Source organism: Salmo salar, chromosome ssa06 (assembly GCF_905237065.1).
Source record: "Salmo salar chromosome ssa06, Ssal_v3.1, whole genome shotgun sequence".
Lineage (NCBI taxonomy): Eukaryota > Metazoa > Chordata > Actinopteri > Salmoniformes > Salmonidae > Salmo > Salmo salar.
The window spans coordinates 95738357-95755391 of NC_059447.1; the positions used below are offsets into that span (position 1 = coordinate 95738357).

General features: G+C 52.2%; 1 protein-coding gene across 3 annotated transcripts in view; it reads right to left on the reverse strand.

The window, feature by feature from the left end:
• The window catches only part of tmem214 (transmembrane protein 214), a 66715-nt gene that overhangs the window by 34553 nt on the left and 15127 nt on the right, over positions 1-17035 (reverse strand). For all 3 annotated transcript variants that reach the window (XR_006770392.1, XM_045721257.1, XM_014206295.2), the window contains exons 3-7: positions 14540-14690; positions 12765-12941; positions 12326-12408; positions 11238-11343; positions 8736-8817 (exon numbers count right to left, since the gene is read on the reverse strand). Coding sequence is in view for 2 of the 3 variants with exons in the window: in XM_045721257.1 (XP_045577213.1) it covers positions 8736-8817; positions 11238-11343; positions 12326-12408; positions 12765-12941; positions 14540-14690 (599 nt within the window). In the remaining variant the exon portion in view is untranslated. The remainder of the gene's footprint in view (positions 1-8735; positions 8818-11237; positions 11344-12325; positions 12409-12764; positions 12942-14539; positions 14691-17035) is intronic.

A 17035-nucleotide genomic window follows, 5' to 3' on the forward strand; every position in this document is an offset into this window, starting at 1 on the left:
ACTTACAGCAGTAGTCTCCCCGGGTAGGGTAGGGGTTAGAGGTCAGGGACTTACAGCAGTAGTCTCCCCAGGTAGGGTAGGGGTTAGAGGTCAGGGACTTACAGCAGTAGTCTCCCCAGGTAGGGTAGGGGTTAGAGGTCAGGGACTTACAGCAGTAGTCTCCCCAGGTAGGGTAGGGGTTAGAGGTCAGGGACTTACAGCAGTAGTCTCCCCAGTGGTTAGGGGTTAGAGGTCAGGGACTTACAGCAGTAGTCTCCCCAGGTAGGGGTAGGGGTTAGAGGTCAGGGACTTACAGCAGTAGTCTCCCCAGGTAGGGTAGGGGTTAGAGGTCAGGGACTTACAGCAGTAGTCTCCCAGGTAGGGTAGGGGTTAGAGGTCAGGGACTTACAGCAGTAGTCTCCCCAGGTAGGGTAGGGTGTTAGAGGTCAGGGACTTACAGCAGTAGTCTCCCCAGGTAGGGTAGGGGTTAGAGGTCAGGGACTTACAGCAGTAGTCTCCCCAGGTAGGGGGTAGGGGTTAGAGGTCAGGGACTTACAGCAGTAGTCTCCCAGGTAGGGTAGGGGTTAGAGGTCAGGGACTTACAGCAGTAGTCTCCCCAGGGTAGGGTAGGGGTTAGAGGTCAGGGACTTACAGCAGTAGTCTCCCCGGTAGGGTAGGGTAGGGGTTAGAGGTCAGGGACTTACAGCAGTAGTCTCCCCAGGTAGGGTAGGGGTTAGAGGTCAGGGACTTACAGCAGTAGTCTCCCCAGGTAGGGTAGGGGTTAGAGGTCGGGACTTACAGCAGTAGTCTCCCCGGGTAGGGTAGGGGTTAGAGGTCAGGGACTTACAGCAGTAGTCTCCCCAGGTAGGGTGGGGGGTTAGAGGTCAGGGACTTACAGCAGTAGTCTCCCCAGGTAGGGTAGGGGGTTAGAGGTCAGGGACTTACAGCAGTAGTCTCCCCAGGTAGGGTAGGGGTTAGAGGTCAGGGACTTACAGCAGTAGTCTCTCCAGGTAGGGTAGGGGTTAGAGGTCAGGGACTTACAGCAGTAGTCTCCCCAGGTAGGGTAGGGGTTAGAGGTCAGGGACTTACAGCAGTAGTCTCCCCAGGTAGGGTAGGGGTTAGAGGTCAGGGACTTACAGCAGTAGTCTCCCCAGGTAGGGTGGGGTTAGAGGTCAGGGACTTACAGCAGTAGTCTCCCCTGGTAGGGTAGGGGTTAGAGGTCAGGGACTTACAGCAGTAGTCTCCCCAGGTAGGGTAGGGGTTAGAGGTCAGGGACTTACAGCAGTAGTCTCCCCAGGTAGGGTAGGGGTTAGAGGTCAGGGACTTACAGCAGTAGTCTCCCCAGGTAGGGTAGGGGTTAGAGGTCAGGGACTTACAGCAGTAGTCTCCCCAGGTAGGGTAGGGGTTAGAGGTCAGGGACTTACAGCAGTAGTCTCCCCAGGTAGGGTAGGGGTTAGAGGTCAGGGACTTACAGCAGTAGTCTCCCCAGGTAGGGTAGGGTGGTTAGAGGTCAGGGACTTACAGCAGTAGTCTCCCCAGGTAGGGTAGGGGTTAGAGGTCAGGAACTTACAGCAGTAGTCTCCCCAGGTAGGGTAGGGGTTAGAGGTCAGGGACTTACAGCAGTAGTCTCCCCAGGGGGTAGGGTAGGGGTTAGAGGTCAGGGACTTACAGCAGTAGTCTCCCCAGGTAGGGTAGGGGTTAGAGGTCAGGGACTTACAGCAGTAGTCTCCCCAGGTAGGGTAGGGGTTAGAGGTCAGGGACTTACAGCAGTAGTCTCCCCAGGTAGGGTAGGGGGTTAGAGGTCAGGGACTTACAGCAGTAGTCTCCCCAGGTAGGGTAGGGGTTAGAGGTCAGGTACTTACAGCAGTAGTCTCCCCGGGTGGGGTAGGGGTTAGAGGTCAGGGACTTACAGCAGTAGTCTCCCCAGGTAGGGTAGGGTGGGGTTAGAGGTCAGGGACTTACAGCAGTAGTCTCCCCAGGTAGGGTAGGGGTTAGAGGTCAGGGACTTACAGCAGTAGTCTCCCCAGGTAGGGTAGGGGTTAGAGGTCAGGGACTTACAGCAGTAGTCTCCCCAGGTAGGGTAGGGGTTAAGAGGTCAGGGACTTACAGCAGTAGTCTCCCAGGTAGGGTAGGGGGTTAGAGGTCAGGGACTTACAGCAGTAGTCTCCCCAGGTAGGGTAGGGGACTTCAGCAGTAGTCTCCCAGGTAGGGTAGAGGTCAGGGACTTACAGCAGTAGTCTCCCCAGGTAGGGTAGGGGTTAGAGGTCAGGGACTTACAGCAGTAGTCTCCCCAGGTAGGGTAGGGGTTAGAGGTCAGGGACTTACAGCAGTAGTCTCCCCAGGTAGGGTAGGGGTTAGAGGTCAGGGACTTACAGCAGTAGTCTCCCCAGGTAGGGTAGGGGTTAGAGGTCAGGGACTTACAGCAGTAGTCTCCCCAGGTAGGGTAGGGGTTAGAGGTCAGGGACTTACAGCAGTAGTCTCCCCAGGTAGGGTAGGGGTTAGAGGTCAGGGACTTACAGCAGTAGTCTCCCCAGGTAGGGTGGGGGTTAGAGGTCAGGGACTTACAGCAGTAGTCTCCCCAGGTAGGGTAGGGGTTAGAGGTCAGGGACTTACAGCAGTAGTCTCCCCAGGTAGGGTAGGGGTTAGAGGTCAGGGACTTACAGCAGTAGTCTCCCCAGGTAGGGTAGGGGTTAGAGGTCAGGGACTTACAGCAGTAGTCTCCCCAGGTAGGGTAGGGGTTAGAGGTCAGGGACTTCCAGCAGTAGTCTCCCCAGGTAGGGTAGGGGTTAGAGGTCAGGGACTTACAGCAGTAGTCTCCCCAGGTAGGGTAGGGGTTAGAGGTCAGGGACTTACAGCAGTAGTCTCCCCAGGTAGGGTAGGGGTTAGAGGTCAGGGACTTACAGCAGTAGTCTCCCCAGGTAGGGTAGGGGTTAGAGGTCAGGGACTTACAGCAGTAGTCTCCCCAGGTAGGGTAGGGGGTTAGAGGTCAGGGACTTACAGCAGTAGTCTCCCCATGTAGGGTAGGGGTTAGAGGTCAGGGACTTACAGCAGTAGTCTCCCCAGGTAGGGTAGGGGTTAGAGGTCAGGGACTTACAGCAGTAGTCTCCCCAGGTAGGGTAGGGGTTAGAGGTCAGGGACTTACAGCAGTAGTCTCCCCAGGTAGGGTAGGGGTTAGAGGTCAGGGACTTACAGCAGTAGTCTCCCCAGGTAGGGTAGGGGTTAGAGGTCAGGGACTTACAGCAGTAGTCTCCCCAGGTAGGGTAGGGGTTAGAGGTCAGGGACTTACAGCAGTAGTCTCCCCAGGTAGGGTAGGGGTTAGAGGTCAGGGACTTACAGCAGTAGTCTCCCCAGGTAGGGTAGGGGTTAGAGGTCAGGGACTTACAGCAGTAGTCTCCCCAGGTAGGGTAGGGGTTGAGTGACTCAGCAGTAGTCTCCCAGGTAGGGTGTAGGGTTAGAGGTCAGGGACTTACAGCAGTAGTCTCCCCAGGTAGGGTAGGGGTTAGAGGTCAGGGACTTACAGCAGTAGTCTCCCCAGGTAGGGTAGGGGTTAGAGGTCAGGGACTTACAGCAGTAGTCTCCCCAGGTAGGGTAGGGGTTAGAGGTCAGGGACTTACAGCAGTAGTCTCCCCAGGTAGGGTAGGGGTTAGAGGTCAGGGACTTACAGCAGTAGTCTCCCCAGGTAGGGTAGGGGTTAGAGGTCAGGGACTTACAGCAGTAGTCTCCCCAGGTAGGGTAGGGTGTTAGAGGTCAGGGACTTACAGCAGTAGTCTCCCCAGGTAGGGTAGGGGTTAGAGGTCAGGGACTTACAGCAGTAGTCTCCCCAGGTAGGGTAGGGGTTAGAGGTCAGGGACTTACAGCAGTAGTCTCCCCAGGTAGGGTAGGGGTTAGAGGTCAGGGACTTACAGCAGTAGTCTCCCCAGGTAGGGTAGGGGTTAGAGGTCAGGGACTTACAGCAGTAGTCTCCCCAGGTAGGGTAGGGGTTAGAGGGGGCTTAAGCAGTAGTTCCCCAGGTAGGGTAGGGGTTAGAGGTCAGGGACTTACAGCAGTAGTCTCCCCAGGTAGGGTAGGGGTTAGAGGTCAGGGACTTACAGCAGTAGTCTCCCCAGGTAGGGTAGGGTTAGAGGTCAGGGACTTACAGCAGTAGTCTCCCCAGGTAGGGTAGGGGTTAGAGGTCAGGGACTTACAGCAGTAGTCTCCCCAGGTAGGGTAGGGGTTAGAGGTCAGGGACTTACAGCAGTAGTCTCCCCAGGTAGGGTAGGGGTTAGAGGTCAGGGACTTACAGCAGTAGTCTCCCCAGGTAGGGTAGGGGTTAGAGGTCAGGGACTTACAGCAGTAGTCTCCCCAGGTAGGGTAGGGGTTAGAGGTCAGGGACTTACAGCAGTAGTCTCCCCAGGTAGGGTAGGGGTTAGAGGTCAGGGACTTACAGCAGTAGTCTCCCAGGTAGGGTAGGGGTGAGTCAGCTTACAGCAGTAGTCTCCCCAGGTAAGGGTAGGGGTTAGAGGTCAGGGACTTACAGCAGTAGTCTCCCAGGTAGGGTAGGGGTTAGAGGTCAGGGACTTACAGCAGTAGTCTCCCCAGGTAGGGTAGGGGTTAGAGGTCAGGGACTTACAGCAGTAGTCTCCCCAGGTAGGGTAGGGGTTAGAGGTCAGGGACTTACAGCAGTAGTCTCCCCAGGTAGGGTAGGGGTTAGAGGTCAGGGACTTACAGCAATAGTCTCCCCGGGTAGGGTAGGGGTTAGAGGTCGGGGACTTACAGCAGTAGTCTCCCCGGGTAGGGTAGGGGTTAGAGGTCAGGTACTTACAGCAGTAGTCTCCCCAGGTAGGGTAGGGGGTAGAGGTCAGGGACTTACAGCAGTAGTCTCCCCAGGTAGGGTAGGGGGTTAGAGGTCAGGGACTTACAGCAGTAGTCTCCCCAGGTAGGGTAGGGGTTAGAGGTCAGGGACTTACAGCAGTAGTCTCCCCAGGTAGGGTAGGGGTTAGAGGTCAGGGACTTACAGCAGTAGTCTCCCCAGGTAGGGTAGGGGTTAGAGGTCAGGGACTTACAGCAGTAGTCTCCCCAGGTAGGGTAGGGGTTAGAGGTCAGGGACTTACAGCAGTAGTCTCCCCAGGTAGGGTAGGGGTTAGAGGTCAGGGACTTACAGCAGTAGTCTCCCCAGGTAGGGTAGGGGTTAGAGGTCAGGGACTTACAGCAGTAGTCTCCCCAGGTAGGGTAGGGGTTAGAGGTCAGGGACTTACAGCAGTAGTCTCCCCAGGTAGGGTAGGGTAGGGGTTAGAGGTCAGGGACTTACAGCAGTAGTCTCCCCAGGTAGGGTAGGGGTTAGAGGTCAGGGACTTACAGCAGTAGTCTCCCCAGGTAGGGTAGGGGTTAGAGGTCAGGGACTTACAGCAGTAGTCTCCCCAGGTAGGGTAGGGGTTAGAGGTCAGGGACTTACAGCAGTAGTCTCCCAGGTAGGGTAGGGGTTAGAGGTCAGGGACTTACAGCAGTAGTCTCCCCAGGTAGGGTAGGGGTTAGAGGTCAGGGACTTACAGCAGTAGTCTCCCAGGTAGGGTAGGGGTTAGAGGTCAGGGACTTACAGCAGTAGTCTCCCCAGGTAGGGTAGGGGTTAGAGGTCAGGGACTTACAGCAGTAGTCTCCCAGGTAGGGTAGGGGTTAGAGGTCAGGGACTTACAGCAGTAGTCTCCCCAGGTAGGGTAGGGGTTAGAGGTCAGGGACTTACAGCAGTAGTCTCCCCAGGTAGGGTAGGGGTTAGAGGTCAGGGACTTACAGCAGTAGTCTCCCCAGGTAGGGTAGGGGTTAGAGGTCAGGGACTTACAGCAGTAGTCTCCCCAGGTAGGGGTAGGGGTTAGAGGTCAGGGACTTACAGCAGTAGTCTCCCCAGGTAGGGTAGGGGTTAGAGGTCAGGTACTTACAGCAGTAGTCTCCCCAGGTAGGGTGGGGGTTAGAGGTCAGGGACTTACAGCAGTAGTCTCCCAGGTAGGGTAGGGGTTAGAGGTCAGGGACTTACAGCAGTAGTCTCCCCAGGTAGGGTAGGGTAGGGGTTAGAGGTCAGGGACTTACAGCAGTAGTCTCCCCAGGTAGGGTAGGGTAGGGGTTAGGGTCAGGGACTTACAGCAGTAGTCTCTCCAGGTAGGGTAGGGGTTAGAGGTCAGGGACTTACAGCAGTAGTCTCCCCAGGTAGGGTAGGGGTTAGAGGTCAGGGACTTACAGCAGTAGTCTCCCCAGGTAGGGTAGGGGTTAGAGGTCAGGGACTTACAGCAGTAGTCTCCCCAGGTAGGGTAGGGTAGGGGTTAGAGGTCAGGGACTTACAGCAGTAGTCTCTCCAGGTAGGGTAGGGGTTAGAGGTCAGGGACTTACAGCAGTAGTCTCCCCAGGTAGGGTAGGGTAGGGGTTAGAGGTCAGGGACTTACAGCAGTAGTCTCCCCAGGTAGGGTAGGGGTTAGAGGTCAGGGACTTACAGCAGTAGTCTCCCCAGGTAGGGTCGGGGTTAGAGGTCAGGGACTTACAGCAGTAGTCTCCCCAGGTAGGGTAGGGGTTAGAGGTCAGGGACTTACAGCAGTAGTCTCCCCAGGTAGGGTAGGGGTTAGAGGTCAGGGACTTACAGCAGTAGTCTCCCCAGGTAGGGTAGGGGTTAGAGGTCAGGGACTTACAGCAGTAGTCTCCCCAGGTAGGGTAGGGGTTAGAGGTCAGGGACTTACAGCAGTAGTCTCCCCAGGTAGGGTAGGGTTAGAGGTCAGGGACTTACAGCAGTAGTCTCTCCAGGTAGGGTAGGGGTCAGGGACTTACAGCAGTAGTCTCCCCAGGTAGGGTAGGGGTTAGAGGTCAGGGACTTACAGCAGTAGTCTCCCCAGGTAGGGTAGGGGTTAGAGGTCAGGGACTTACAGCAGTAGTCTCCCCAGGTAGGGTAGGGGTTAGAGGTCAGGGACTTACAGCAGTAGTCTCCCCAGGTAGGGTAGGGGTTAGAGGTCAGGGACTTACAGCAGTAGTCTCCCCAGGTAGGGTAGGGTAGGGGTTAGAGGTCAGGGACTTACAGCAGTAGTCTCCCCAGGTAGGGTAGGGGTTAGAGGTCAGGGACTTACAGCAGTAGTCTCCCCAGGTAGGGTAGGGGTTAGAGGTCAGGGACTTACAGCAGTAGTCTCCCCAGGTAGGGTAGGGTAGGGGTTAGAGGTCAGGGACTTACAGCAGTAGTCTCCCCAGGTAGGGTGGAGGGGTTAGAGGTCAGGGACTTACAGCAGTAGTCTCCCAGGTAGGGTAGGGGTTAGAGGTCAGGGACTTACAGCAGTAGTCTCCCCAGGTAGGGTAGGGGTTAGAGGTCAGGGACTTACAGCAGTAGCCTCCCCAGGTAGGGTAGGGTAGGGGTTAGAGGTCAGGGACTTACAGCAGTAGTCTCCCCAGGTAGGGTAGGGGTTAGAGGTCAGGGACTTACAGCAGTAGTCTCCCCAGGTAGGGTAGGGGTTAGAGGTCAGGGACTTACAGCAGTAGTCTCCCCAGGTAGGGTAGGGGTTAGAGGTCAGGTACTTACAGCAGTAGTCTCCCCAGGTAGGGTAGGGGTTAGAGGTCAGGGACTTACAGCAGTAGTCTCCCCAGGTAGGGTAGGGTAGGGGTTAGAGGTCAGGTACTTACAGCAGTAGTCTCTCCAGGTAGGGTAGGGGTTAGAGGTCAGGGACTTACAGCAGTAGTCTCCCCAGGTAGGGTAGGGGTTAGAGGTCAGGGACTTACAGCAGTAGTCTCCCCAGGTAGGGTAGGGGTTAGAGGTCAGGGACTTACAGCAGTAGTCTCTCCAGGTAGGGTAGGGGTTAGAGGTCAGGGACTTACAGCAGTAGTCTCCCCAGGTAGGGTAGGGGTTAGAGGTCAGGGACTTACAGCAGTAGTCTCTCCAGGTAGGGTAGGGGTTAGAGGTCAGGGACTTACAGCAGTAGTCTCCCCAGGTAGGGTAGGGGTTAGAGGTCAGGGACTTACAGCAGTAGTCTCCCCAGGTAGGGTAGGGGTTAGAGGTCAGGGACTTACAGCAGTAGTCTCCCCAGGTAGGGTAGGGGTTAGAGGTCAGGGACTTACAGCAGTAGTCTCTCCAGGTAGGGTAGGGTAGGGGTTAGAGGTCAGGGACTTACAGCAGTAGTCTCCCCAGGTAGGGTAGGGGTTAGAGGTCAGGGACTTACAGCAGTAGTCTCCCCAGGTAGGGTAGGGTAGGGGTTAGAGGTCAGGGACTTACAGCAGTAGTCTCCCCAGGTAGGGTAGGGGTTAGAGGTCAGGGACTTACAGCAGTAGTCTCCCCAGGTAGGGTAGGGTGGTTAGAGGTCAGGGACTTACAGCAGTAGTCTCTCCAGGTAGGGTGGGGGTTAGAGGTCAGGGACTTACAGCAGTAGTCTCCCCAGGTAGGGTAGGGTAGGGGTTAGAGGTCAGGGACTTACAGCAGTAGTCTCCCCAGGTAGGGTAGGGTAGGGGTTAGAGGTCAGGGACTTACAGCAGTAGTCTCTCCAGGTAGGGTAGGGGTTAGAGGTCAGGGACTTACAGCAGTAGTCTCCCCAGGTAGGGTAGGGGTTAGAGGTCAGGGACTTACAGCAGTAGTCTCTCCAGGTAGGGTAGGGTAGGGGTTAGAGGTCAGGGACTTACAGCAGTAGTCTCTCCAGGTAGGGTAGGGGTTAGAGGTCAGGTACTTACAGCAGTAGTCTCCCCAGGTAGGGTGGGGGTTAGAGGTCAGGGACTTACAGCAGTAGTCTCCCCAGGTAGGGTGGGGTAGGGGTTAGAGGTCAGGGACTTACAGCAGTAGTCTCTCCAGGTATGCGATGGCGTAGGAGGACAGGGCCTTCACCCCCAGGACTGGCAGCATGATACCCAGCCATACTGCAACACACACAGTTAATCCTTAGGGTGAGAAGACTGTTGACTACAGCTCAGCGTTCAAACACCATAGTGCCCTCAAAGCTCATCACTAAGCTAAGGATCCTGGGACTGAACACCTCCCTCTGCAACTGGATCCTGGACTTCCTGACGGGCCGCCCCCAGACGGTAAGGGTAGGCAACAACACATCTGCCACGCTGATCCTCAATGTGGGGGCCCCTCAGGGGTGCGTGCTCAGCCCCCTCCTGTACTCCCTGTTCACTCATGACTGCGTGGCCACTGACGACTCCAACACCATCATTAAGTTTGCTGACGACACAACAGTGGTAGAGGCCTGATCACCGACAACGATTTGACAGCCTATAGGGAGGTTGTCACTGCCAGGACAACATCTCCCTCAATGTGAGCAAGACAAAGGAGATGATTGTGGACTAAAGGGAAAGGATGGCATAACAGGCCCCCCATTAACATCGTAGGGGCTGAAGTGGAGCCGGTCAAGAGTATCAAGTTCCTTGGTGTCCACATCATCAACAAACTATCATGGTCCAAACACACCAAGACAGTCGTGAAGAGGGCACGACAACACCTTTTCCCCCTCAGGAGACTGAAAAGACTTGGCATGGGTCCCCAGATCCTCAAAAAGTTATACAGCTGCACCATCGAGAGCATCCTGACCAGTTGCATCATTTATTGTATTTAACTAGGCAAGTCAGTTAAGAACAAATTCTTATTTACAATAACAGCCAAACCCGGACGACGCTGGGCCAATTGTGCGCCGCTCTATGGGACTCCCAATCACAGCCGGTTGTGATACACCCTGGAATCGAACCAGGGTCTGTAGTGACGCCTCTAGCATTGAGATGCAGTGCCTTAGACCGCAGCGCCACTCGGGATCCCCATCACTGCCAGGTATGGCAACTCTTCAGCATCTGAAAGTAAGGGTAAGGGGAAAAGGAGGGGGATACCTAGTCAGTTGTACAACTGAATTCAGTTGAGGGCAATGTGTCTTCCGCATTTAACCCAACCCCTCTGAATCAGAGTTGCGGGGGCTGCCTCAAATCGACATTCATGTCTTCGGCGCCCGGGGAACAGTGAGTTAACTGCCTTGCTCAGGGGCAGAATGACAGATTTTAATCTTGTCAGCTCGGGGATTCGATCCAGCAACCTTTCACGGTTACTGGCCCAACACTAACCACTAGGCTACCTGCAGAGGGTACTGCGTACATCCCAGTACGTCACTGGGGCCAAACTTCCTGACATCCAGGACCTATATACACTAGGCGGTTTCAGAGGAAGGCCACAAAAATTGTGGGGGGATGTCAATGAATAGCATTCTCACATAGGTGTTCCTTTTGTCCAGGTGGGAAAGAGCAGTGTGGAGTGCTATTGGCATTGCATCATCTGTGGATTGGTTGGGGCGGAATGCGAATTTGGAATGGGTCTAGGGTTTCCGGCATAATGGTGTTGATGTGAGCCATGACCAGCCTTTCAAAGCACTTCATGGCTACAGACGTGAGTGCTACGGGTCGGTAGTCATTTAGGCTGGTTAACTTCGCTTTTCTTGGTCACAGTCTGTTTGAAACATGTAGGTATTACAGACTCGGTCAGGGAGAGGTTGAAAATGTCAGTGAAGACACTTGACAGTTGGTCCGCGCATTCTGTGAGTACACGTCCTGGTAATCCATCTGGCCCAGCGGCTTTGTGAATGTTGAGCTGTTTAAAGGTCTTGCTCACATCGGCTAGCGAGAGCGTGATCACACAGTCGTCCGGAACAGCTGGTGCTCTCATGCATGCTCTAGATTATGCGTGTCGTCGTTCAGCCGCGTCTCGGTGAAACATATATTACCGGTTTTAAAGTCCCGTTTGGTAGGGAAGTCTTAAATCGTAGATCGTCCAGTTTGTTTTCAAACGATTTGCACGTTGGCCAATAATACAGAGGGTAGTGGTGATTTACCTACTCGTCGGCTAATTCTGACAGGCACCGCGCCCTCCTCCCCCTTTCACGCTGATGACAGGGATTTGGGCCTTCTCTTGACAAAGCAGTATATCCTTCACGTCGGACTCATTAAAGAAAAAATCTCAAGTCCAGTTTGACGTGAGTAATCCAGAAGCTCTTTTCGGTCGTAAGAGACAGTAGCAGCAACATTATGTACAAAATGAGTTAAAAATAATGTGGGGGGGGAACAAAAAAACAAGCAAAATAGCACAGTTGGTAAAATGGCAGCCAGTTGGTAAAATGGCAGCCAGTTGGTAAAATGGCAGCCATCCCCACCATTATTATCATCTTGTAAGTAAGGTCTCCACCTGTTGTATTCGCTGCATGTGACAAATAACATTTGATATGAGACACCTTAGATTGAATCCTGGCCTGGGTGTGTACGTGTGCAGCGTGCGTGTGCACGTGCGTACGTGCGCGTGTTACCTCGTAGCCCCTGGCTGAGGTCGTAGTAGCCAGCCTGTCCCAGAGACCACATGATTGTCAGACACTTGACCGGACGGTTCTGAACTGACCGCAACAACTCCAGATACTAGACAGGGAGAAAAACAGAGAGGAGAGAGAGACAGAGAGAGAGAGAGAGAGAGAGAGAGAGACAGAGACCGAGAGAGAGAGGGACCGAGAGAGAGACCGAGAGAGAGAGGAGACAGAGAGAGAGACAGAGACCGAGAGAGACAGAGAGAGACAGAGAGAGACCGAGAGAGAGACCGAGAGAGAGAGAGACAGAGAGAGAGACAGAGAGAGAGAGACGAGAGAGAGAGACGAGAGAGAGAGACAGAGAGAGACAGAGAGAGACACCGAGAGAGAGAGAACCGAGAGAGAGAGACCGAGAGAGAGAGAGCCGAGAGAGAGAGACCGAGAGAGACCGAGACCGAGAGAGAGACCGAGAGAGACCGAGAGAGACCGAGAGACCGAGAGAGACCGAGAGAGACAGAGAGAGACAGAGAGACAGAGAGAGAGACAGACGAGAGACAGACAGAGAGAGAAGAGAGACAGAAAGAGACGACAGAGAACACAAAACAGAACAGAGAGACAGACAGAGAGACAGAGAGACAACGAGAGACAGACAGAGAGACAGACAGAGAGACCAGAGAGACAGACGAGAGACAGACGAGAGACACAAACGAGAGAGAGAACAGAGAGAACCGAGAGACGAGAGACAGACAGAGAGAGACAGAGAGAGAGAGAGACAGAGAGAAAGAGACAGAGAGAAAGAGACAGAGAGAAAGAGACAGAGAGAAAGAGACAGAGAGGATAGAGGAGAGAGACAGAGGAGAGATATTGTATATAACTTAGTGTAACCATCATCCATGTACGTTTATTAGCCATGCTTTTAATAAATCGTATTTAATTAAATGTATTGACTGAAGATTCCAATACAACAGTAGTAGTAGTAGTGTTGTACCTGTATCCATGGTTACCCAATACAACAGTAGTAGTGTTGTTGTACCTGTATCCATGGTTACCCAATACAACAGACACACACACACACACTGGGATGGACGGACACTCACGTTAGGAAGGTTTTGTGTCGCCATTCTGGGCTTGTCTTGTAGGATGGCCTGGATACAGACCCGGTAACCATGGAGAGGTTCTCCTACAGAGAGACAGGAGAGTCAGCTTTAAGTTGACTGTATACCCTCTACCCAGCATGCAACACTACAGCTAACTAGAACTACACAAAATGACGATCCTGTGCTGTTACGTAGCAAAAAAGTGTCTAGCGATAAACTGGAAGTATGCAGGATCCCCATTTTGCGTTTCCGTTTGTCCGGTTTTCTCACCTGTCCGTTTGTCCGTTTCTCTCACCTGTCCGTTTCTCTCACCTGTCCGTTTCTCTCACCTGTCCGGTTCTCTCACCTGTCCGGTTCTCTCACCTGTCCGGTTCTCTCACCTGTCCGGTTCTCTCACCTGTCCGTTTGTCCAGTTCTCTCACCTGTCCGTTTCTCTCACCTGTCCGTTTGTCCAGTTCTCCCACCTGTCCGTTTCTCTCACCTGTCCGTTTGTCCAGTTCTCTCAGCATGGTGTAAACACAGTGGTCGTAGAAGTCCTGTAGACTCTCGTTGCAGCGACCAATCAAAGCTTTGACCACGCCCCTCAGCTCCTTCCCCGCAAGGCAGTATGGGTAATCTAAAGACAGAGAGGAGTGAGAAGGGTTATAAAATGGTACTAAATGGTTAGAACGGGACTGTCGACCACTGAGACGTCGAGTTGTGGTTGTATTATGGTTGTTGTAAAATCAAAAAGAAAATTGTATGTCACAACTGGTGAAATGCTTACTGACAGCCCTTCCCATAAATGCAGAGAGAAAAAGGGTACCTGGGTAATAAAACAGCTACACGCACGGGGGGTACCTGGGTAATAAAACGGCTACACACACGGGGGGGTACCTGGGTAATAAAACGGCTACACACACGGGGGGTACCTGGGTAATAAAACGGCTACACACACGGGGGGTACCTGGGTAATTAAACGGCTACACACACGGGGGGTACCTGGGTAATAAAACGGCTACACACACGGGGGGTACCTGGGTAATAAAACGGCTACACACACGGGGGTACCTGGGTAATAAAACGGCTACACGCACGGGGGGTACCTGGGTAATAAAACGGCTACACACACGGGGGTACCTGGGTAATAAAACGGCTACACACACGGGGGGTACCTGGGTAATAAAACGGCTACACGCACGGGGGGTACCTGGGTAATAAAACGGCTACACACACGGGGGTACCTGGGTAATAAAACGGCTACACGCACGGGGGGTACCGGGTACCAGAGTCAACACGGGGTACCTGGGTACCGAGTCAACGTGGGTACCTGGGTACCGAGTCACACGTGGGGGGTACCGGGTACCGAGTCAACGCGGAGGGGTACCGGTACCGAGTCAACGTGGGGGTACCGGTACCGGAGTCAACGTGGAGGGGTACCGGTACCGAGTCAACGTGGAGGGGTACCGGTACCGAGTCAACGTGGAGCGGTACCGTACCAGAGTCATTTCCATAATATCGTTTTCATTGTCTCTGTCCCATTGCTTATTTGTGATGCCAGCGGTTTAAGCCAGTTTCTAGTCATCTATTTAAATGCTGTTTATTCTCAGTGCTAGAGGCGTCACTACAGACCCTGGTTAGATTCCAGGCTGTATCACAGCGGTCTAAGGCACTGCATCTCAGTGCTAGAGGCGTCACTACAGACCCTGGTTCAGCGGGCTGAGACACTGCATCTCAGTGCTAGAGGCGTCACTACAGACCCTGGTTCCATTCCAGGCTGTATCACAACCGGCCATGATTGGGAGTCCCATAGGGCGGCGCACAATTGGCCCAGCGTCGTCTGGGTTTGGCCGTTATTGTAAATAAGAATTTATCCTTAACTGACTTGCCTAGTTAAATAAAGGTTAAAATAAATAAAAAGTTAGCTAGAATTCATATAGGCCCAATATAAGCTGCATTTCAATTGATTAAAGAAGTTATGTTTTCTGGCGCTCCTAACTTTTAAACAGAGGCCTGGCGCTCCTAACTTTTAAACAGAGGCCTGGCGCTCCTAACTTTTAAACAGAGGCCGGCACTTTTAAACAGAGGCCTGGCGCTCCTAACTTTTAAACAGAGGCCTGGCGCTCCTAACTTTTAAACAGAGGCCTGGCGCTCCTAACTTTTAAACAGAGGCCTGGCGCTCCTAACTTTTAAACAGAGGCCTGGTTTTGGTCGTGTTGTGGTTATGTTACTGACCGTGTGTGTAGCTGCTGAGGGTGGGTTCCATCTCGGGAGCAGCCAGGGCGTGGTTGAGGTATCCTGCCAGGTCTTTGACCCAGACTGACGGGTTGTCAGGAAACAGAGACTGGCTCCGGTCCAGCTGCTGCTTCAGCTCTCCCACGTCCAACTGGAACAGAACAGGAATTACAATACATCCACAACCTAACCCACGTCCAACTGGAACAGAACAGGAATTACAATACATCCACAACCTAACCCACGTCCAACTGGAACAGAACAGGAATTACAATACATCCACAACCTAACCCACGTCCAACTGGAACAGAACAGGAATTACCACACACCCACAACCTAACCCACGTCCAACTGGAACAGAACAGGAATTACAATACATCCACAACCTAACCCACGTCCAACTGGAACAGAACAGGAATTACCACACACCGACAACCTAACCCACGTCCAACTGGAACAGAACAGGAATTACAATACATCCACAACCTAACCCACGTCCAACTGGAACAGAACAGGAGTTACCATACACCCACAACCTAACCCACGTCCAACTGGAACAGAACAGGAATTACAATACATCCACAACCTAACCCACGTCCAACTGGAACAGAACAGGAATTACCACACACCCACAACCTAACCCACGTCCAACTGGAACAGAACAGGAATTACAATACATCCACAACCTAACCCACGTCCAACTGGAACAGAACAGGAATTACCACACACCCACAACCTAACCCACGTCCAACTGGAACAGAACAGGAATTACCATACATAATACATCCACAACCTAACCCACGTCCAACTGGAACAGAACAGGAATTACCACACCCCCACAACCTAACCCACGTCCAACTGGAACAGAACAGGAATTACCACACACCCACAACCTAACCCACGTCCAACTGGAACAGAACAGGAATTACAATACATCCACAACCTAACCCACGTCCAACTGGAACAGAACAGGAATTACAATACATCCACAACCTAACCCACGTCCAACTGGAACAGAACAGGAATTACAATACATCCACAACCTAACCCACGTCCAACTGGAACAGAACAGGAATTACTATACATAATACACCCACAACCTAACCCACGTCCAACTGGAACAGAACAGGAATTACAATACATCCACAACCTAACCCACGTCCAACTGGAACAGAACAGGAATTACAATACATCCACAACCTAACCCATGTCCAACTGGAACAGAACAGGAATTACAATACATCCACAACCTAACCCACGTCCAACTGGAACAGAACAGGAGTTACAATACATCCACAACCTAACCCACGTCCAACTGGAACAGAACAGGAATTACAATACATCCACAACCTAACCCACGTCCAACTGGAACAGAACAGGAGTTACTATACATCCACAACCTAACCCACGTCCAACTGGAACAGAACAGGAATTACAATACATCCACAACCTAACCCACGTCCAACTGGAACAGAACAGGAATTACAATACATCCACAACCTAACCCACGTCCAACTGGAACAGAACAGGAATTACAATACACCCACAACCTAACCCACGTCCAACTGGAACAGAACAGGAATTACCATACACCCACAACCTAACCAACGTCCAACTGGAACAGAATAGTCAATTGAATGAGGTCTAATGTTCTCTGAAGCTACATTTTGTAATGTACAGTCTTGCAAAAATAGTAAGGCTAGCAGCTACCACAAGAGCCATGTAAAATATGCTGTTATATCGAGCATGTTGAAGTATTCAAGCTACCACAAGAGCCATGTAAAATATGCTGTTATATCGAGCATGTTGAAGTATTCAAGCTACCACAAGAGCCATGTAAAATATGCTGTTATATCGAGCATGTTGAAGTATTCAAGCTACCACAAGAGCCATGTAAAATATGCTGTTATATCGAGCATGTTGAAGTATTCAAGCTACCACAAGAGCCATGTAAAATATGCTGTTATATCGAGCATGATGAAGTATTCAAGCTACCACAAGAGCCATGTAAAATATGCTGTTATATCGAGCATGTTGAAGTATTCAAGCTACCACAAGAGCCATGTAAAATATGCTGTTATATCGAGCATGTTGAAGTATTCAAGCTACCACAAGAGCCATGTAAAATATGCTGTTATATCGAGCATGTTGAAGTATTCAAGCTACCACAAGAGCCATGTAAAATATGCTGTTATATCGAGCATGTTGAAGTATTCAAGCTACCACAAGAGCCATGTAAAATATGCTGTTATATCGAGCATGTTGAAGTATTCAAGCTACCACAAGAGCCATGTAAAATATGCTGTTATATCGAGCATGTTGAAGTATTCAAGCTACCACAAGAGCCATGTAAAATATGCTGTTATATCGAGCATGTTGAAGTATTCAAGCTACCACAAGAGCCATGTAAAATATGCTGTTATATCGAGCATGTTGAAGTATTCAAGCTACCACAATAGCCATGTAAAATACGCTGTTATATCGAGCATGTTGAAG